Genomic DNA, 22,500 nt, shown 5'->3' on the forward strand with positions numbered 1-22,500 from the left:
AGTGACATTGGCACCTCGCTCGTCTGCTTCCTGGATGGCACGGGACGGCCTGAAATTGTTCCAGACTTCACGGGAAGCGGTGGGGGGTTGTTTGTTGGGCTTCTGTAGTAAAAGAGAAGAAAAACAAAGTGAGCCAAAGAAATTATCAACACACTTTAAATAACCTTACTCTTCGGTGTCCTGATAACCGCTAGGCCATAAGGTGTCCCGTACATTTTTTTTTTCAGGCTTCTTTCGCCAATGCATAGGTCGCACATTTCTCAGGGATGATCTCTCTGAAATTGATCAAGTCAACTCCGCAATTCAAACATATATTTCCAAAACTTCTCCGGGTAGTGGTTACTCGCACATGCGCAACGAACGTGACATTAAATGAGCTCACTTGAAAGCGAAAACATAGCATTGTGAAAGAGCGCCTCAGGTGAAATTCGGACATATTCAGAAACCTACTTTTCATTCTATGAAACCTTATCATCATCATCGTCATCATCTTTGCAACGTGGTGCTAAGACAGCCAACAGTGCGAGATGAAACCTTACACATGTAATGGATAGATTTAGAATTCACACATCCAAGAGCGACCGGCTCTGAAGCCCTTACTTTCTCTTGACCGGATGCAGGAAGGAGTGAAACGTCACGGGTCCATGACTTGCGAACTTAAAACACATACTTCACTTTCGTGACTCATCTATTTGAAGAACGGCATGTTTGTTTAACGTAGCCAATCAACATGCGATGTGTCCGATTACGTCATCAGTGCAAAATTAACGTCCGAATTTATGAGGAAAACTAGCAATCTAAAAATAACTAAATCTGCTAAAACGACTTCTAAAACTAAACGTAGTAGTTGTCCGCTCGTAGTCTTTGGTTACAAGAAACGTTACGACGGCTTCTCAACAGCGAAGGACTTTTTGCTCCTTCCACTGGGCGCTTTGGCCAAGCGTCCGTTACGACTAACGACCAAATGTTAACCAACAGTTACGAAACGTTCTGGGAGAGCTCTGGCCACGTGTAAGCTCAAAACTGAAAGAGGATACAGTTTTCTCACTGACCGGTATTCGAAACTGATTTTGACTTGCCATCATTACCAGCGATAATCAGTCGACAGCGATCTTAGGCTCCTTAATATAACAAAAAGGAACAAAAAGGAGAGAACACAACAAACAAAGTGAACACGAAGGTGCATCGTGACAACTCCAAAGCACCTGAACGGAAAGTGACTTTAAGTTAGAACTACCATCTTCTTCAAGAGTGGAACGCACAGGAAGTACCTCTCAACGATGCCACTTTTGTTTTCCTGTGCAATAGTAAAATGTGCATTTAAACCACCGAAAGCTAACATCTGTTGATGCAGTTTGGTTGATACTCAAGACTAACTTGGAGGTAATATTAGACACCGTTAACCGCCTTCCGTTTTTTTAACGGATAACAAGGCTGAAACGGCCTGTGACTCTAGTACTACAAATATTAGTTGATTTTTTTTTTCTCAATTTCAAAAATTCTCTTCTGACTGCTTAAGGTAATCAAAATATATTTCCGTGCAGTTTTTGACCGGAAAACAAGAAAACTCTCGTGACATATCCCATTTAACGCCTCACAATCTTCAACGCGCAGTAACTAACAAGTAGCAATACATACTCCGTCCATCCACTGTACGATTGATGCATGTGATCCAGACTGTCTCGCAATGAAAGTGCAGGTCTGTCGCTTGATTTACGGATGGTTGTCATCGACCTTACATGCCGGTCTGGCGTGCGAGTTCTGGGAGTACTAGCACGAGCCTGTTGAACAAAAAAACCGAAAGAGCATGAAACAGTAGCTACCTCTACGTGAAAAACTGAAACTAACGAGTGCTTTGTAAGCATGTTGACAAAAAAAAATTCGCTAAAGGCGAGGTTACCAAACGCACACCAACTTCCGGTTCCGGTTAAGACTTTCTACAAAAAAAATTCCGTCGAGCCACTAAAAGGATTAGAGTTAAATATAGACAAAACAAAACTTCAAGTGCTACTATGATAAAAAAGATACTTCTTTTTTTTTCTTCAGATTTTGAAAGTGCACTTACTTAACACCTGACTGGCAAAATTTTGAGCTTTGATTTTTACTGATCCAAAGACTGTTTACTTTGTGCCATTACTCACGTTCAAAACTGACCGATTGGACCTCACAGGGTTGGATCTAGGGAAAGAGACGTCATTTACTCACTAGCATAAAATTTCAGTGTATAAATGCAGTTTATTATCACAAAAACACGAGCTTAAAAGTCTGAAAGCCCGAAACTCCCATACTGCATATTAATTCACTCAGCCACGTACACACGCATGGCATTCTTAAACTAATGAGTCTTTGACGTCATTTTCTCCTCGATCCAGCTCTCTCAAATTTCCAGTTAAAATAAACGGGTGTCTTTTTTAAATCAAGGCTTAAAACTTCAGTAACTCTGTGTTTAGTTAACATAGTTCTGAAATACAAAGCAAAAGGAGAATTTACTTATTGGTCACAAGGGCACTTCAAATATAGAGAATATAGCAGGGTGCAGTGCCGGAAGCACCAACCCTGCACTAGTGTGGCCCGGGTTCGAATATCGGATTCAACGTCGAACGAACGGGTAATTCATCAGCTATTTACAGAAAGATCAAAACTATAACTATAACAATAAACTACACCATATTAAAAAGCTGCTTTCCATGAATGCTGTGCCTTATAGAGCTTTGATGATTGCGCGTTTGAACGAACTGAGGGATTTCGCGCACGTAGACTCACAAAGAAGGCCATTCCACAGTGTGACGCCACAATAACTAAAACTATTCTTGAAATAATTTGTGCGTGGCAATCTAACATTAACTTTCTTCTCGGAGTTCCTCAAGTTGTAGCTTGTATTTCGTTCAGAAAATTTCGATGCTAAATAGACGTCCGGAGCTAACCCATGTAGGTATTTGAATACCATAGTGGGCTTTTGTATGTTTCACTGGAGATCAAGATTTTTCCACCCCAGAATTTCCTACAATTGGCTCAGTAGAATCAACGTCATAGTTAGAAAATGTTAAAACGCGGGCTTCTCTATTCAGCAATTTTTGCAGCTTGTCTTGTAAAGTTACACCACAGGTTCCGCAAACAGTACTACAGTAGTCAAAGTGAGGTTGTATTAAAGTTTGGTATATAAGATGTAAGGTCGCCTGAGGAACCAGGTGCCTAACACGATTCATGACACCGATTCCAGAAGCGATATTTTTGGTTAGTTTTTCGATATGGCAATTCCTGATGAGTTTGTCGTCAATTGTTACACCAAGTGATTTTGTAGTTGCGACCTGTTTCACCCGAGTACCGTTCAATAGGGAGCTTAAGCAACGACAACGGCGACGGCAACGAGAACGTCATCTCAAAATATAAATTCGCGTTATTGTAATCGCTTCGTTAATATTTCAACTTTTTTAATATGACGGGGGTTTGGTAGTTCCTCAAAAATGACGCTGATAGGAACGGCGCTCAATTTAGGGCAGAAAATGAAAATTTATCCTCAAGTAATGACGTTTTCCATAAAACCTAAAATTTGGCTATTTCACGTTGTAGTTTTGCTGACGACGGCAATGAAATGGACAAAAGTGAAAAACACACGTGCAGCGCGTGCAAAGCTATTGTTTTTGCCTACTAAATATGCAAATTTGTGACGTTCTCGTTGCCGTCGCCGTTGTCGTTGTTTAAGCTCCCTATTACGATTGAGGGGGGAGCAGCAATGGTATTTGACCTTTGGCCAGATCCTATCAGCATAAATTATGTTTTAGTCATATTTAGAGTAAGTTTGTTTGCATTTAACCAAGTGTGCAATATTCAATAGGTCCTAAGACATGATTCAATGCTACCTACATCATTATCCACATATGTCAGACGCGTATCATCGGCGCACATCCTCGGTTCACAGTGTGACAAACAATTTTGAAGGTCATTTATACATAGTAAGAATAAGAGTGGACCGAGGATGGTCCCCTGAGGGACACCGCAGGTCAATACACGGCTGTCAGATAAGGACCCACCAACTGAGCATTGTTGTATATGGTTCTCCGAAGACGACTGAAACCATTCTAATGAATTCCCAGATATATCATAAGAGTCAAGCCTAGATAAAAGAACCTTGTGGTTAACGGTATCGAAAGCTTTCTTTAGACCTAGGAAAATAACGGCCTTGATTTTCCCGATATCTATATTATATGCCCAGGAGTCAGTTGCCTCAAGCAAAGCTGTAACAGTGGAATGAATAGCATGAAAACCCCACTGATGTTTTTTTGCCCTCATTGGAGCTGACTTGCAGTTTCCCAACGAGTTGAACATTTGTGCTCGGTGATATAAGCTTCAGATTTTAAAAAGTTACCAATGCCAAAGTTTTCATTTAGAGGCGCTATCCTCTTCAAACAAGATAAGGCTTGCGTTCTGTTCTCCACCGTCGAACGCATTCGAACTTGCATGGAAAAGACTGACAAGACGACCTCCCCAAATGGAAGGATTTCCCAACAAATTACACCCGAAAAAAACTTCATTTAAAGAGGGTTCCTTACCTTTTTTAAATGCGCAGTTTTTGTCTTCATTTCCTTAAAGCGTTTCTCGAGGTTCTCGTGGAATGGTTTAAGATCAGACGACACTCTGCTGCCATGTAAATTCATTCCTTCTTCTAAAATGTCAACCTGTGCCACGGAAATCAAAACTTTTTTCATTCAAATGTTTCTCCGGTTTTTATTGGCTCAGATTCCTTGCATGCTTCTAGCTAGCCAACAAAACAAAGTCACATCAATCGCCCAATTAGGAAAAAAAATTACGGAAAAGTGACGCCAAGTCACGCAACGTTAACTTTCAACTTTTTAAACGGTTGATTTAAAACGTTTAAATGAATAATGAAACGAACAGAATCCGGGCAGCTTCAGCTTGTTTGAACCATTACGTAGATCTCAATATCAGGCTAAGACACAACCAACAATCGTTAATAATTATCATTTGACGAAACATGAATTAACGAACAACGAACAGATGAACGAATAGATCATTTTACAATTATAGCTAAGTTACCTGGCCTAAGAATGGAAGTGAGGCTGCAAGTGACCCTGTTTTGATACCAACCCTTGTGCTTTTATATGGTTAATGTAGATTAATTATAATAACAACAAAAAACTTTACATGATAAAAGCAGTGAGTTCTGTATCAATACAAGGTCACTGGCAGCCTCGCAGCCATTCATAGGCCAGGTCACTGAGCACACAACTGTAAAATGGCCTATTGACATGGCAACTGGAATCGATTGCTTTGATTCTTAAAAGGCGCTGTTTAGATGTACGCAGTCCGGCCTGGGCACTGCTAATAAAAAGCGAAAAAGAGCCTCAGTAGCAGTCGACTATGATGTCGAAGTCACTACCACACCCCAGCCCCATTCGTTTCTTCCTTCTCCAGATGGGGAGGCTGGGTACCACTTCGCAAGAAATTAGCCGTTTTTCCTGCGCCCTGCATTTCTCACCTGTTCAACAATCAAGTCCTTTAGTTTCTCCACATACTCGACACTGTCGGGATTATCTTGAAGAAAACTAGGGGTCAAAAATGCCTGGAACAGAAAACATAATATGTAAGAACTGTGAAGCTACAGCTACCAAACCGCATTCCCTGGATGAGGTAGTTCACTATACATTTAATAACCCACCTATTACTATTACTAGTTATAGCTGTCGCTAAAGTGCCAACGAGCCAAGCTTGCGTGATCTGGCGCCTGGCGGCTGCAAACATCACGCGGCGTACTCGTGCGGCACTCTCATTGGTTATCGCTACGGTCAACATGTCCTCGCTTTGGTCTACATTACAGCTTTTGGTCTACATTACACTCAAATTTGAAGCGCTTCTGAGATTTCGTCCGCCTAAAAATCTTCTCGCGGCTCTATAAGCAGCCGCCTCGCCAGGCCTTCTGTCTTCAGAAGGCCTGACTCGTTGGCAATGATTATGACTTATTATGATCGAGGGATCTATACGGGTTTATATAATAACCCAAGTTATTCACGGATTTTGATTGGTTCTTGCCTATGATCTATTAGAGGACAGACGCACGATTGACGTCACCGTCAGCTTTTATGCGAATAAAGTTTAATTCTTTATTAAAAAAAACAAATAGATTCCATGCTGCCGTGGGTCTGTTCAGTAATAGATCACAGAAGACGTCAAAATGTGGTAAGAACATCAGTGACACACTCGGCTATCGCCCAGTGTGTCACTGATGTTCTTACCACATTTTGACGTCATCTGTGATCTATTACTGAACAGACGCACGGCAACATGGAATCTATTTGTTAAATTTACTATTAGAATGATATCGTAATATCACTGACAGTCAGGGTACCCCCCGGGTTGGTGAGTACCCTGATCGTTTTCAAGTCTCAGGCAGCCATGTTTTCGTTGCTGTGCTTCGTGAACTTGTACGTGCCACTGCTTGACTAAACAATCGTTTAACTTAGAGTATCCTATAGATCAGTTCTTATTTACAACAAACACACCTTATTCCAAAATGGCCGCCATTTTAGTATTCCTTTGTTTCCATGCAAATTGGCCCTTTTGGTCTCGTTCAAGGTTAAATATTCTTTGGAATTTTACATTTGAAAGCGAGCCCATAAGGGCCAATTTGCATGGAAACAAAAGAATACTAGAATGGCGGCGATTTTGGAATACGGTGTATGGGGAGCCCTAAATCGCAGCCAAATCTTCAGCTTTGCTCATTTTCACTTAACGCGTGAAACGAAAGTGTGTTACATTCCCGTCATCCGGTTCAGTTTAACAAATCGCGTTTTCACTTTTAAAGAGCAGCTCTTTGAAACAAGCAGACGGCATTTTCACAAATAGCTTTTCGGGCCCAAAAGTTATCTGAACTTTCGAGAGAAACTGGCCCCAAGCCCTTAGAATTTAAGCCTAAGACGTTTTGGCGCCTTCACCTTCGCTCGAATTTTTCAAGTATGGCTTGTCAACTTGGCAATTTACAATGGCATTTTTCCATGACCAATAAAAAATGACTCATCAACTATAAAACAAGAATATCAAACAGTGTCATGTAAAATATTAAGTCCATTAAGTTTCCCTTAAGAATTCACGTTTGACGCCATGGCAACATTTTTACAGTGCTCGGTATGAGTCCATGGTTGATCGACAAATGACGCGCTTGCATCTTAGCCGAGTACCCGGCCTTTCAAAGCGAGTCTTCGGGAACAAGCCCTTGTTGAAGAAAGTTACTCTATTTGTCTGGTATGGTTTAAAGATGACCAACCAACACAAACCAGGCTCCGCGCAGCCCTTTTAGTTGGAAAGGGCAAATTGGACTGCTGTCTTTTCTATTTCATAAATAACAGTAACTTGCCCAACCTTTTCGTAGTTGCTGACTCCGCCCATAACAGCAGCGTCAACCATTCCTCCAAGTTTCATGCTAAGTGGGTTGATGTTCAGAGTGGTGTCATTCTGGTGCCGAGAGATCAACGCTCTGACTTGCTTGTTAGCGGCCTCCATGGTCTCCAATGCATTCTGAACTGGACTGAACTCTTCCTAAAAACCAACAGAATGCGGTCAGTAAAAACAAGAAGACACACTATAAAAGGCGCGTGTGCCTTTGTCGGCACACGCGGATTATTTGTCAACCAACCGTGGACGCATGCGTATTTTGGGATAGTTTTTGTGTGTAGTAAATCGAGATACTTGATACGAGAACGAGAACAGTTTCTTGGTCGGCTCCGTCTCATCCTATCATGGAGAAACGAGAGACGGCTTTAACACTCAACCTCGTTCCCAGTGCTTTTTTTCTCACTTGGGGGCACCCAAGTGAGGGAAAAGACCTGGAAAGGAGCCTGTTAAGCTCTTGATCTCCACGACGACATGTAAAGGTCCTTTGCAGCATTTCTTACTTCACTCTCACTCAGCGTGACATCTTGATTCAAATACTTGGGAACATGCTGAAAGTAGTTTGTTTCCTGTCTCCTTCGAGTTCGTTGACCGTGTGGTGGAGTGTAAAGACAATATTGTCTGACTTGATAAACGTTGAATTGGTGGTGATCGTGCACAAGTTTTTTTTTCTGTTTGCAATTTGGTTTGCGACTAAATTAATCGTAACTGTTAATCGAAAGTCGTCTTTAAAAAAAATTAGAAATAGGGTTCGTCCCAAATGACAGGGGTATGCGTGTTCCAAATGACTCGCAAATGCTTAGAGAGAGGTCGACTTTACGTTGACCGTTGTATAAACTGAAATAAATAAAACAAACCGTGTCGATCGCAGTTGACTCGAACCAGCACAAAATGCCAGGGAATGTGAATCTTGTGTAAATTGTTGTTCTCTCCAGCCAAAGAGTCTAAAAGAAAAGAAAAAGGAGATTATGAACGTACAACAAACACTGTGTTCGACCAAATTTGCACGAAAATCTTCAACCGAGGTGGTATGGAAGTTGTATTGTTATCTTGCCCTGCCCCAGTTAACGCGTAAAGGCCAGCGAGAAGGCAATTGCACAAAAATTGATTCTTTTTCCATTTCCTCTGTTGACTTGTTCTCGCGTTGTGGTACTTCACATGGTATTTTCTTGCGTTTGCACCTCGATCAATATTTGCATTTGCCTCGCACGTGAAACCATTCAGGCCAAAAGAACATCTGGCATGCGTAAAGAAGAGGATAAAGTCGATAAAAGGATTGCACTGGCCAGTTAAGGAAGAAATCCTACTGAGTTGCGCAACTCTTGAATGAGAGGTTTAGTCTTTCGGAAAAACATGTGCCATCTGCGGTTAAATTGCGTTTGGCTTAAATGCCATAACATGGACTCAGCCAGAATCGAAAACTTCCTTCCAAAAAGATCATACTCCCGTCTTAATTAATTTCAAATTGAGCAGTACAATAAGTGAGCAGTAAAGATGTCGTCGACGTGATGGTTATTACCACCGATCTGATTGATACCCAACCCCCGAATCGAAACTCTCTCGAGAATTTGGCGATTCGCTTCCGTCGATCATGCGATCCTTGTTTGGTGTTATACGAAAGTCGCTCTTGTTTTCAAGAATATGGCGACCCGGTGTAGCCTGTTCGTTTACTATGGTTGCTTGTTGTTCGTCAAGTTTACTTTGGCGAGTGGTGTTTTTGCTCATGCAGGGGTTTAGCGTGAGCGTTATAGCAAAATTTTTTCTACACGTGGGGAAGACATTTTTTTGTGAAGAAAATTCGGAAAATCAACAGAAATACCTCCACGGTTGATTACCCGGGTGGGTGGGTCGATTTTCACCTACCGTCCATTTGTCTTGCTTTTCCAGTTCCGGCTGGCTAATCGGGTAGGGTAGTACCTCTTGTTGAACACTCAATTTCGCTGGCTGTATAGTGTCGTACATTCTATTGTTTTCTATGCTAAATCAATTGTTATCTTTGCTCGTTCTATTGTTCTTTTGGCCAATCCTGAAGCCCGTTCAACGAGGTACAATTCGACCCGAAAATCGGCATAAATAAGCGATGCAGTAGACGACACTGATGGCTGATCGCTTAAATAAAACTGAATAATAGTCCGTTACGTTTCTTATTGTAAAGCTCATGTTTTTTATCTGCATCGATTTATGGAAGCCACACTGACTGTGTTTCCTCTTGTGCATTGAAGATATTTCTGACTTTCATCTTCGTGCACTTCGGGAAATTGTTATTGTTCAATGACTCTCCTACCTGTTTGTTCATTTATGCAGATTTAGGCGACCATTTTTTAACCAACCGTCCATTTGTCTTGCTTTTCCTGCCCGGGCTGGCTAATCAACAGTAGAGGTAAGCTAATTTCTGTAGATTTTCTTCACAAATGTCTTCCCACGTGCAGAAATCTTGCTATAACGCTCACGCTAAACCACTGCACGAACAAAAAACCACCTCGCCAAAGTAAACTTGAAGAATAACAAGCAACCATGCTAAACGCACAGGGTAAACAGTGGTCGCCATATTGTTGAAAACAAGAGCGGCTTTCCTATAACACCATACAAGGAGCGCATGATTGACGGAAGCGTATCGCCAAATGCTCTCGCGAGAGTTGCGATTCGGGGGTCGCGTATCAATGAAATCGGTAGTAAGGTGCCTGCGCCCTAATGACTGCAGAAAACAAAGGCTTTTTACGATCCGATGGTTTGCACAGGTAAACAACAAAAATGTTTGTAAACATATTTTTCCTATTTGTGAAGCGCTTTTAACAGCGATAGCAACTTGTATTTCCTTTTGACTAGTCTTCAAAAAACTTTTGTTGGGCAAGAAATTTCAGGCTCACCTTAAACTCGTTTTCTTTGTCCATTTTTCCTTTGTGTACCCCTCTGGAATACTGGAACTTATTTACATTGTTGACCTCGTAGAACCTTTAAACGTACCAAAGGAAATGACAAATCGTGGTTGTTCCCCAATCGTGTTCATTTAACGTAGCGCTTTAGCTGGCGTTTTTCTACTTCCGTATTTTTACTCAGCTAGGATTTCGTATCAAGATGCATTCGTTTACTCAAGCCCTTCCCTTCCCATTGTCATCAGCGACCTTTTTATCAATCTATCTACCACCCGCGTTTTTCTCCAGTTAGACCTCTATGTCCTTTCGTTGAATCAACATCCCAAAAGAAATCCTTTTGCATTCAAACAGTCGCACTTAAGGATACGACCCTCTGAATTGGTCAGTCACAGCGGGCGTACGATCTCAGATACAATGAAATCCACTATTATCCAACTGTATTAGTTATTTGACAAAAAACGCGCGAAACGAGCACAAATATTCCAAGATATTTCTACAGTTAGTTATTTGTACAATAGAAAACTGGTTTGACTAGTTGACGTGCTGACGTTTGCCCCGCGCTTGTCACGCACAAATCTGTCACAGGTTCTCGGTTGTGTACAATTCACTTGCTAAAAATATAATGCGAAAAAGTCTCTTGCATTTTGACTCGCATTGACATTGCCTTATTGTTGCCCAATAGAAAAGGATCAGACAACTGAAGGCAGATTTTAAAAAAGGCGGAATGCAAAGTCAACGAGAAAGAATGAGCATACGTAAATCAAAAAAGTTACTTGGTTATCTGTTCCGCAACATTTTTCCCCTGAAATTTTCTCCTGGGCACAGCGACTGGCTCGACCTTGTTGATTTGCAGGACTTGTAACGTGTCAAGGAAGGATACATTATCGTTTATTAAATTGGGAAACTGCATTTAAAACAATCCTTCAATTTTCTTTTGGTTATAAAAGAAGGCAGGATATCCGAGTTTCGAGTGGACGCTGCTGGTAACTCATTTTTCTACCTTTAATTTTTATTAAATGAAAAAAAGCACAGCCTGTCCTAACCTTGTAGAAGTGGTGTTAAAGTCACAGAAAAATATATATATCATAACCATTTCAGTGGAAATCTACACATTTTCTTCATAAAATACAAAACTTTGGTCACGCTCGGAAATGAAGGATACACTGTTGGGTAGCATGTTTGATGTCGTTGGTAATAGCATCCTTCATCATTAGAATCTGTTGAGACAGATAAAGGTAAGGCGATGAAAGATGAAAAATAACACAACAAGCTTCTTTACATATTCCTGTACGGCAGGCTGATGTCGTGCTAAGCAAACTCTTGCGGTTTCTTGCTCCGCAGAAACTTAATACGGAGCGTAAGTACGCGACGTGTAAAGCCCGGACGACGACCGGGAGTGAGCTGTTTTCCTTTAACTTGTCTTGTCTTCACTGTTCGAGACGATTAGTGATGCGAAATGTTCGGCAGCTTCTGCAGGTACCGGAGCAGAAATTACGCAAAACGGTAGAAAACAAAACAACACCAAATAAAGACTAATCCCAAGTGACCACAAACACAATGCTTTCCGGTATCTGCCGAAAGACCCAAATGTTCACTTCCGGTTTTAGTACGTGGGAGCACGTCGAAAATGCATTTTGATTCTTATTGGCTGAAAACGTGGCGCGAGATTCTTAGTCAGGAAACCAGCAAGCGCACAGATTGCGAAATTACTTGAGACGAGAAATTGACAACCGTTTTCTTGGGTTGTGATGCACTTAGAAATTCACTAGAGGTTATAAAGCGACACAAGTTCAGTGCGCATATTCTCCAAATTTACCGTGTTAATCATAATTCGACAAGCGCTCGCAAAGCTATACACTAAAAGCCGGTCTTCCTTTAACACTGTGTTACATGCGCTGCACAACGTTACCTGAGCACTTGGGTACTGGCTTTGAAGACGAACGCGGAACTCCCCAATTTTCTCATACTCCTTGCCGCGATAGACGAAAACTTTGTTCTAAGAACGAACAGATGTAAGTTACCTGATGTCGTTAAGTTCGCTGGTGGGAGCAAATATAAGGAAAATTCTCTACTTTAAGTCTATCCTCACCGGGCCATACATGATTCAAGTAACTTTATTTCTGTATCTGAATAGAAAACTCGCCGGAAGCAGCTTGGTCCAGTGGTTAGGGCGTTTGGTTTGCATGCAGTTGCCCCGGGTTCAAATCCCGTCCTAACCTCGGATTGGGATTTGTTTCCGGTTGTCCCGGATTCAAATCCCGTTATAGCCTCTGGTTTGGCTTTGTTTCCGGTTGTCCCGGATTCAAATCACGATCTAGCCTCTGGTTTGGATTTGTTTCCGGTTGTCCCGGATTCAAATCCCGTTCTAGCTTCTGGTTTGGCTTTGTTTCCGGTTGTCCCGGATTCAAATCACGTTCTAGCCTCTGGTTTGGATTTGTTTCTGGTTTTCCCGGATTCAACTTTACCACGCTTTGTAAATAGCGAACTGGTTGCCTCCTGCCACTTGGGGTCTTAATCATGTTTCTGTTCAGTTTGAATTATTTCTTTCAGATCAGTAAAAGTGGGGTGCCTGTGCACTCCCACTACAAACAAAGCATTGATTTTCATTTCACAGCCGAAGGAATGAATCCTTCTACTAATGGGGGACAGAAAAAAATAATATAGATAAATAAATTAGTCCCAAAAAGGTTAAAGGGCATTTATATAATTAAAAAACTATACACAAAAATGGTTAAAAATCGCAAAGGCAGCAATTACAACGCTCACCTTTTTATATCAAGGGTATCTTTACAAGGTTTCTAAACACGAATTCCACGCACAAAGAATGCACAATTTTAAAATACTATGTTTCTTGTGAACCTGACAAATTCTGGAGACATTTTTTTAAAAAATAGGGTTAATTAAACCCCAAGCTAATTGGCTAAGTTTCTACAGAAACTGTGGCGTTGCGTCGATGGATGAGGCAAGTACGGGAATTTGATTATCTGTTGATTTAATGGAAATATATTGACAGTCGTTTCTAATATAACAAATGCACATCAAGGCCATGTCAAGTAGGCAACCTGTGGCTCTATCACATTACAACCAAACACTCACTCGGAGGAAATTCGGAAAGCCAAGTCCATAAAAGGCGACCTTAAAGTACTCAGGCTCCCCGCGTACAGTCTTAATGATGTTGTCATAAAATCCAGCTTGCTTTATCTACACAATGAAAGGGAAAATAAAAAGTAGCTTACTTCAAAAACCTCTTGGCAAAATTTGCCGAACTTAAACAACAGAACGTCTGCGGGTGCATGTTAATTGAAAGGAACAAGTAACACGGAAACACCTAAACCAGCCTTTAAGTTAAGTTTAATACTTCCGATACAAATATGCGCACGGGCAAGATAGGAGTCGTGATCTTTCGTACCACTTGTTAGAACAAGAAACTAACATACAAAAGTGCCCCGTGACCAAAAAATCAATTCTCATTTTTCGTTGGATTTCAAAACTATGTTAACTAAACAATAAGCGACCAAAGTTTTAAGACTTGATTTCAAAAGGACACCTGTTTATTTTAACTGGAATTTTCTTATTTAATGGTCCGCCATTGCTAACTTTAAGTTCTTGACAGGGCTGGATCGAGGAGAAAATGACGTCAAAGGCTAACTAGTTTAACAATGCAATGCGTGTGTACGCCGCAGAACGGAAAATATGCAGCATGGGAGTTTTGGGCTTTCGAACTCTTAAACTCGCGTTTTGCATATATAATAAGCTCCATACACACGCTGAAATTTTAAGCCAGTGAGCCTTTGACGTCACTTTTCCCTGGATCCAAACCTCTGAGATCTAACCGGCCAGTTTTGAACGTGAGCAATGGCGGACCGTGAAATCCAAAACTTACACTCGAAGTAACGGCCTTTGGATAAAAATCAAAGCTTAAAAATTTGCCAGTCAGGTGTTAAGCAAACACACTTTGGACATCTGAAGTAAAAAAGGAAATGATTTTTTTGACCACAGGGGCACCTCAATGCGCTTCTGTGCTTCTGTTTGCCTTGCTAGTGGAAATCACCCTCACAGATGATAGGGAACTTAAAAACAACGAGAAATCCATCTCAAAGTACAAATCTGCGTGACTGTAATCACTGTGCGACAATTCCAGCCCCGATGGCACTAAGGTGCCAGTTAGCAAGAAAGACGATGGCATGAATGTCGCTTACGTTAAGAGAGAACATAAAAAAAAATTATCTGAGCATCAGAGAATTTACATGCTTTTATGACACAGTAGCGTAAACGCCATCGCTAAATCTCTATAGGCCCCTTTCAAAAAGACCATAATACTCTCTGTTTGCCCTCTAAAATTCTACATAAACATTGTCTCCAGTTTCTCTTGGGACTTACAATGGTTCCCAAGAGAAAATAAAAACAATGATTATGAATGCAAAATTTTGGAGGGCAAACAAAGAGTATTGTGGTATTTTTGAAAGTGGCCAATTAGCAACGCGCGATTTACTTGAAGCGGCAAACGGGAAACGGGATGCTGCTGTTTGTCACGAAAGCACGAATTTTTTTTCTTATTTTAGCTTCTCTCGCCCCTAGCTGGGGCTAAACAAGTTTCTTCCATTTTTGGCAAACGCAAATTCCAGCCCGAGATTTGCCGTATACCAGCGGTGCATTAGATTCAGACACTCTCTCTCATTCACAGGAGGAAACGACAGAATAGCCTGTGGCATCTAAACCTTGAACTGAATGAACTGATTTGCTTTTGTGGATGCTTGAAACGCATAAAGGGCGAGATAGCCGAAAGTTCAAATATCTGTTCGTGCTCATTTCATTTTGTGGAGTAAAGTGGTTTTTCCAAAAAAAAACAAGCGGTCCAGAATAAAACGCAGATTCGTACTAGAATATCAAAAAGGGCCCCTTAAAAGCAGTTACGAACTTTCCATTGTCTTACCAAGATCTGGCTGAGCTGAATGAAATCAAACGTCTCCTTTTCGTACTGTTCAGCAAGGTCTCTGCAAAGTTTAATGGCGTATTCCCAGCACTATAAAAAAGGCGCGAAAAAAAAACCACACGTCTTTCATGCAGGTAATCAGGCAGGTAAAGAACCACAAAATAGTTTTGAAAAATATCTCAACAAAGGAATTATAGGAAAATAGATACACTTCTTCTCTGCGCGAATTTCGCCCTCCACCTACAACCCTTTCCCTTAATTAAAGTGTCTAGTCTTTCTAGCTCTGGATCACTAATTGGGGACACTGTAAACTGAAATCAACAAATCAACGCAAATCAAATCAAACGTAGGTTTTTGATAAGAGGGGAAAACCGGAGTACCCGGAGAAAAACCCCTCGGACCACAGTAGAGAAGCAACAAACTCAACCCACATATGACGCCGATTCTGGAATTGACGTTTGAACCCGGGCCACATTGGTAGGAAGCGAGTGCCATCCCTGTGGCCCGTTTGCAACCTAATTGCAGCCTTCCAAAATGGGTTTCTTACCGCCGTTGTGTTTATTCGTTACTTTCCGCACACAAGCTTGCAGCTTCCAAAACTATAGTGTATAAAGGCTCTTTACTCTTTTTGACAGGTTGCCGGGCGGCAATTCAATGCACTCTTGCCCAAAGAATACGCTTGCATTGAGAGCTACTAAAGCGCAGTGTCAGAGAGTAAAACAGGGAAATCATTTACTCACCTTTCCTTTATCGAAGTAATCAATAATGTCCTTCATCAGCATCTCTTTCAGTTGCCGCTGGGTATTGGCGCGGTACTTCCCATGGCTGGTGTAAAATACAGGTTCATCGTTCCACTGCCATAACAAAGAGGCGTAAAACGAAGTCAGTACAAACGTGAGAAAAATCCAACTTTTAGCCATTGCAAAATTGCACTGGCTTTCAATCGCGTTCTTACAACTCGCCAGATTTGTCTTCGCCGTCCCGATTTCAACTTTATTTCGTTTTTTTTCAAAAAAATGGAATGTTGACGTTGACGCTTGGAATGTTTCGCTTGCCTTGTCAGTGACTTTCAGGGTCCAGTTTCTCAAAGACCGATTAAGCTAATTCTGGATTCGTGGAAACTTTAATTGCACTTTATTACCAATGGACCATATTCGTATTCTCAGTATTGGACTGGGACTAGCTAGCAATGGAGGCTACTGCGGGGGAATATATTAAGGACGGTGCATACTATTGTTATTGCGCATACGTTCTGCGCATCTCGCGATACTCGGATTTTCTATCGGTTACGCATACTAATACAGGGATATTTTTGCGCGGTTTAAAATTATGCAGAGAAAGTAGATCTTAGTAAGTACTATTGGTATCCAAAAAGAAATTGGGGGTAACCATGCATTTTTCAGAGATAATTAAGCTCCAATTTGACAAAGAACGCCATACATGGCTTTGTATTTTAAAGCTTCTTACAAATATTGCTCATGAATAATTTTTTAAAATGCGTAGTTACCCCCAATTTTCTTAATTGATTTCAATAACACTTGTTTTAACAAGATCTACACTTCCCGCATAATCATAATCAGGGGCAAAAATACCTTTGAATTAGTAGGCACCGTCCTTAAAAAGTACTTGCATTTGAAAAGATTCCCCCGCTTTAGCCTCCATTGCAGGCTAGTTCCAGTCTAGTACTGAAAATACAAATATGGTCTATTAAAGGAAGATTTTCCGCAAGATGTTGGCCCTCGGGTCTTAACTGGTTTGCGCTGATCGGCTTTCCAACAGGTCAACCATGATTACGTGCATTTACAACAAACAAGGCACTTCTTTTTTTAAATTGTATTATCACCTGAAGATCATCCGCCCTCCTCAAAAGGGTGAAGCCGGCTTCTGTGTAGTTTCCAACACTGAGGTGAAGATCGCACAACTTGTATACATACCTAAGTAAAAACAAACAAGGTCACGGCCAATAGAAAGGACGTATCTAAGTATTTTTCAACAAGCATGAACACAAAAGTCAAATTACCACATTTAAACTTACCGATCGTACATTTCTTCCTTCTTTATTTCATTGTAAAAGTTCTGTAATGTACAAAAGTCAAAATCCAACCGCTTAAGTTGCACCCTTAACTAAAAGTCTTTCGCTTAGGAAATTGTCTATGATGCCTGTATGGCAGGTTCCTTTCGACAGCAACTCACCAATACATTGACGGTACAACTCATTCGATTATCAATGTTGTCGTCTCCGAGTACCACGGTCCTGTAGTCCAGGAGTCTCTCCATGAGCTTGGTGATGAGTCCCACAAACCGGCTGCCGTCTTCTTTGAACTGATCTGGCTCCTGACAGTTGGTGAACAGATCCAACAAGCTAGAGTAATGAAAAGAAAGTATATCGTTACAACTTCCCGTAATGGGTTACAAAAAATAAAGTAAATTCACAGAACCTGTACTAAGAATCGCATTATTTGCATATGTAACAGGACTCCACACCGTCCAATTTAAAAGTAGTTAGACGAAACAAATCCGAGGAGTTACCACCAATTTGGCAATCAAATCCAAGTCTCTTCAAATTGGACAAGCATGCATGAAGAAGTCCTGTTACTTATTAATTATACAGCTGCCTCTTAATCCAAAAGTCGGCGAAGTCCCCATTATCGACATCAATGCTGCTGATTGGCCTATACTCAGCGAAATTAAATTCCTTGGCATTTTATCGATTGCCAGAAATTATCCAGATATTTTTTAAAATGGACTCCAACTTGAACAACAGTTGATCAAAACTTAAGGAAAATCTATCTGCGGGCAATATTGGATTTAGAGAAAGCCATATAGTAAAAACCTTAAAACTTGAGGGGCCGAGTAAAGAAAACACCCCAAGGTAGGATAACAGTCAGTGCTGGATTTGAACCTAGCGGAATCTACATGCCAATCCAACTCCTTGTAAAAACGAGGGTTTCAATACTACCACTCACATCTTGTAAAATAGCTCCTTGTACTGCGCGTCGCCTTTTCCTCCCTCAACAAGCACGTCCAGTTTGCTAATAATTTCACTTTCAACCTGTTTGAGAAAAGAAAGGCAAGCAAAAAAATACTTAACAAACACGATTTTTAACAAGGAATTCCAAGTTCGTTCGCTTAAATGCAAAGGAAGGGGTACCAGGCAGATTTGAACTTCAAATCGTCACTGTATGGAGGCAGAACAAGACCGTGTATTTCGTGAAAAATAAAATAACATAACGAAAAAGGGCTATTCGAAACAGAAACCGTTCAGTTCACCCCAGGCTTTGAGAAATCTTACATGATGGGCGCGAAAAACTGGCAAGTATTTGAATGCCCAGCCAGATGCTGTATTTCTAATCACACACCACTACACCACAATACAAAACTACACACAGAGTAACAAATTGCTTTTGGGTTTATAAGCGAAAAAATTTTTTCTGCAAAACGTTACAAAATAATATTTTCAAGGTGAAGGCCTTCTAGAGAATTGCAGCAAGGCTTGCAGTGTCCTCAAAGACTACTCAATAAAACTGATGGGCACTTACCGATGTGAAGTTCTCCTTCGCTGCATACTCACACTGGATCATGTCAAAGAAAAGAGGGATAGTGGCTCGACGAAGCTCTGCAAACGGACAGCAGTTATTGTTAGAGTAAGAGTGGGGAACCGAGCTAACCTACACTAATCCAATGGTTTCTTTACAGTGGCGGGGCTGGTAAGTATTGAAATCGAACAAACAGATTAGTGGTTTCTTTCTTGCGCTATTGACACTTTGTAACGTTTATCGCAAAACACTTCTAGCCACGAGTAATCGTAACTTTGAGGAAGCATGTTCCCTTGCAATCTATTCTTGCTGTCCCCGGACGCAAGAGAAGGATACCCTGGTATGCTCTGGCCACTGGCCACGTGCGTCTCAAAGAACTGGCCATAGCAAACAAAACTAACTATACGCATTAGTTATGTAAGTCATGCAAACTGTTAGTTCAAAGTTGTAGTTTTAGGGGAACCCGTACCTCGAATAAGCCCGCATGGTTTCTGTATGGGAGTCCTTGCCGTATGCATCTGTCCATTCGCAATTTAATTACTCTTTTATAATTTTAATTTTGCATGTGCGTTCATGGTGCTTTGTGGCAAAATTGGCAACATAAATGAACTGAGATCCACGTTTGTCTAAAGAAAAACGTTAACAGCAGCCTCATGCTGCCCACCATCAAGTCGACAAGGCGAAGTCATCGAAGAAAACCTCCCACCCCAGTGGCAATCCCCTCCACCACCCAAAACCCCGGAGTAGGCTTACCACTGTGAGGAATCAACGTCATCTCCAAGAATGGTCCAACCAAGTCAGGAATGAAACTGGATTTGTGATCACCTACAAGGGAAATCAATATCAGGGCTTTTGAAGAACCGACAATGACCTCTACATCGGTCTTAGTCACTTCACACTCATGAGTTGTACAAGTGCTAACCAGCCAATCAAATGACAAAAACATGATGACATAGTTTAGGGGAATCGTTTTCAAATCACTCCTACAAGAAATAAGCATGAAAAAAACATTGCATGACCGGCCATTTCAAAATAATTTAGCCCCAAATACAAGGTAATCATTGTGTAATTCTGCTATATATTGTCTTTTGTATTGGCTCTTGCCACATAGGTTTTTAAAATAATTTTTTTAATGGCTAATATTTCCCCGATTATCAACCAGTACAAGCTTAAAATTAAGGAGGCAACTAAGCTAAAAATGTTCTTTAAGTTGTTAAGTCAATTTTTCGATTAGCATAACGCCTTTTAAAAAGAACAAGACCAAATGTAGACAATGACGTCGGCAAATATTCCCCGAAAAGTTTTACTTTTTGCGTAAATTACAAAAAACGACGATTTTAAAAAGAAAGACTTTGCACTTAATAAACTCGCTTGAAAAGTAAGGCTGAGATGAATTCAGAAGTAGTCCATTGTGATCGAGTCCAGTCCACCTTTGGTTTCCCGCCTTTAAAATATTACTCAAACGAGAGTGGCAAAGCATCTCTTTTGAAGTCAATCAAAGTAACTCACCCAACAAATGCCACATTTGACTGATCTTTAATCCAATGATCATTCGCATGTCAGCATACCTAGAACAAAAAAGGTCACAATTCGATAATTAATGAAAGCTGACAGTAATGCCATAGCTTTAATAACAACTACCCATTGGCTAAAATACAGTTTACGAGTGCTCGAAGTTAAAGAAAAATACAGACAGTCCCTGTTTCAAAATCTGGACAACTAAACCAGTGAATTTGGTTGCCCGTTAGGAAACCCCCTTCGATTAAACGCACGCCATGTTAAGGTGAAATCACATGGCGATCGAGCTTCAACATACTATAGTTCTTGGTGTGTGCCTGTGTTTTTCGCATTTTCAAAATGACGTCTTCGATCTTTATCGCCTACATGTTTGCGATACTTGTCTCTTGTATTTTCCAATCTGACCATAGACCACTTTCATAAGGAAAACTCTTAAATAACAATGACCACAACCAGGTTTTCTGAGCCCGCGAGACTAGGCACCCCTTGCGATAAAGGTATTCCTTTCATAAATGGCGACAACCTTTAAATTTTTTTGAATTTATGTTACTTAGACCTTCAACTTCACCTGTCCCCTGGCGCCAAGATGGCGCATAGGGCCTCGTTACTTAGACCTACTGGCCTCATTTTGAGACAAACATTCTTTTGAAATTTGCTCGTCGAAGCGAGGCTAGAAAGGCTTGATAGCATTAAAACAAAAGAAATTGTTTATTTGGCCGCCATTGTGAAAGAGGTCTATGTTTTGTAAAAGCTAAAGATATTCAAAACACGACCGGAAAATGCTCAGCTGCGGCAAATTAAGGATAGACAACCGACAAGTAAAGCCGGTTACACACGAGCAAGTTTTCATTGACAAGTTCTGACTTGGCAAATTTTATTTGCTCGTGTGTAAAGAAGAAATTGTCAATTTTTTCCTTGACAAGTGCACTTGTCAAGGAAAAAATTGACACACTGCCGAACTTGCTCCTCTGTACGGGTCGACAAGGAAAACTTGTCAAGAAAATTGAGAAATTGCGGGCGCACAGCGGTCTTGTTCTTGTGATGACTGGCGCCCCGTGGTTTGTTTTTTTGGGTTTGTTTTTTCTGGCTACAGAGAAAACTTGTCAAAGAATACTTGTTAATTCGTTCACACCAGCAAATAAGACTTGTCAAGGCAAAACTCGTCAAAGAAAATTTGTCTTTCATATACATGAGCATATGAACATTGTCAATGACGCTTGTCAAGGAAAAATTGCTCGTGTGTAAACGGCTTTAGTCGGGTGCTGCTTATGATTAATTCATTTTCTATCTTTAGCGCAGGGTTGTCCTTTATCTCTTCCTCGGGCAACGAGGCTTCTTATTTTACCAAAAACTGGTCGCCAAAAATTCCTCTGTATCTATACAAATCGAAGGATTTCCAACAACCCTGTAAATAGCTTTTCCGGTCTACATAACAATCTGGAATCGAAAAAGGAACTCTGTATCCCAATCATTTGAATCTGGATTTGGTTACTCCTACAAACAACGAGCTTTCCAGTGAATCCAAATAGTTCTGTGCTTTTCCAATTTATTCCTGAAAATTGTTTCGGTCCATTTTAATTTTCTGGGAACCGATTTCATCTTTATTTCTCACATCTGCTGAAATATTCGGTAAGCCTCATGGTCGTTTGCATCATTTCATCATTTGATCGAATCTTGTACTATTTTAAATGTTTATATATTTTAGCTTACAATATTTGTTAGAATGTAAATAGTTGTGTATTTTATGAGGGCCACAAGTTTATTAGCCTTTGGCTATTAAGTGCTACCCTCTTTAAATAAAGGCTTTACTTACTTACTTACTTACTTACTTACTTACTTACTTACTTACTTACTTACTAAGGAATTATATTATTTGCTGGTGGAATTGAGATCTTTCGCGCTCCTTCGGCATGAGATATCAGTGAGTAAACCTACAGCGAAACCGATTTCCAGATTGCTCTTTTCTGCGTTCTTCATTAATCACGAAACTCAAACGTTTCTCGCCATTTTTAGTCCGCAATTTACTCGTAAGGTATGCAGTTGTTTCCGACGTCAAACCCCAATGTTACCTTTCACGAATCCGAACACCCTGAGGTGTAAATAGCTCACGAATCCATATAATCTCTTTGAAACGAATCCGGAAGCTCTTGCACCAATGAAAACGTAGCCTCACCTGTGTGGGTAACAAACGCCACTTACTTTTCCAAGATTTTGTCCTGTTTTGCTGTAGTAAAGC

At 40.7% G+C, this 22,500-nt stretch overlaps 1 protein-coding gene across 1 annotated transcript in view; it reads right to left on the reverse strand.

Annotated features, from left to right (window-relative positions):
* LOC138006783 (dedicator of cytokinesis protein 1-like) overlaps nucleotides 1-22,500 on the reverse strand; it is a 72,094-nt gene that overhangs the window by 1,641 nt on the left and 47,953 nt on the right. The window contains exons 37-57 of the mRNA XM_068853342.1: nucleotides 22,464-22,500; nucleotides 20,256-20,314; nucleotides 19,500-19,571; nucleotides 18,750-18,826; nucleotides 18,177-18,262; nucleotides 17,404-17,572; nucleotides 17,246-17,286; nucleotides 17,054-17,144; nucleotides 15,951-16,064; nucleotides 15,211-15,300; nucleotides 13,374-13,478; nucleotides 12,187-12,273; nucleotides 11,440-11,494; nucleotides 11,051-11,132; nucleotides 10,272-10,356; nucleotides 8,262-8,348; nucleotides 7,375-7,551; nucleotides 5,498-5,581; nucleotides 4,551-4,676; nucleotides 1,639-1,781; nucleotides 1-102 (exon numbers count right to left, since the gene is read on the reverse strand). The exon at nucleotides 1-102 is cut by the window's left edge and continues 13 nt beyond it; the exon at nucleotides 22,464-22,500 is cut by the window's right edge and continues 64 nt beyond it. Coding sequence (XP_068709443.1) covers nucleotides 1-102; nucleotides 1,639-1,781; nucleotides 4,551-4,676; nucleotides 5,498-5,581; nucleotides 7,375-7,551; nucleotides 8,262-8,348; nucleotides 10,272-10,356; nucleotides 11,051-11,132; nucleotides 11,440-11,494; nucleotides 12,187-12,273; nucleotides 13,374-13,478; nucleotides 15,211-15,300; nucleotides 15,951-16,064; nucleotides 17,054-17,144; nucleotides 17,246-17,286; nucleotides 17,404-17,572; nucleotides 18,177-18,262; nucleotides 18,750-18,826; nucleotides 19,500-19,571; nucleotides 20,256-20,314; nucleotides 22,464-22,500 — 1,969 coding nt within the window. The remainder of the gene's footprint in view (nucleotides 103-1,638; nucleotides 1,782-4,550; nucleotides 4,677-5,497; nucleotides 5,582-7,374; nucleotides 7,552-8,261; nucleotides 8,349-10,271; nucleotides 10,357-11,050; nucleotides 11,133-11,439; nucleotides 11,495-12,186; nucleotides 12,274-13,373; nucleotides 13,479-15,210; nucleotides 15,301-15,950; nucleotides 16,065-17,053; nucleotides 17,145-17,245; nucleotides 17,287-17,403; nucleotides 17,573-18,176; nucleotides 18,263-18,749; nucleotides 18,827-19,499; nucleotides 19,572-20,255; nucleotides 20,315-22,463) is intronic.

The sequence above is a fragment of the Montipora foliosa genome, chromosome 6, assembly GCF_036669935.1.
Source record: "Montipora foliosa isolate CH-2021 chromosome 6, ASM3666993v2, whole genome shotgun sequence".
NCBI lineage: Eukaryota > Metazoa > Cnidaria > Anthozoa > Scleractinia > Acroporidae > Montipora > Montipora foliosa.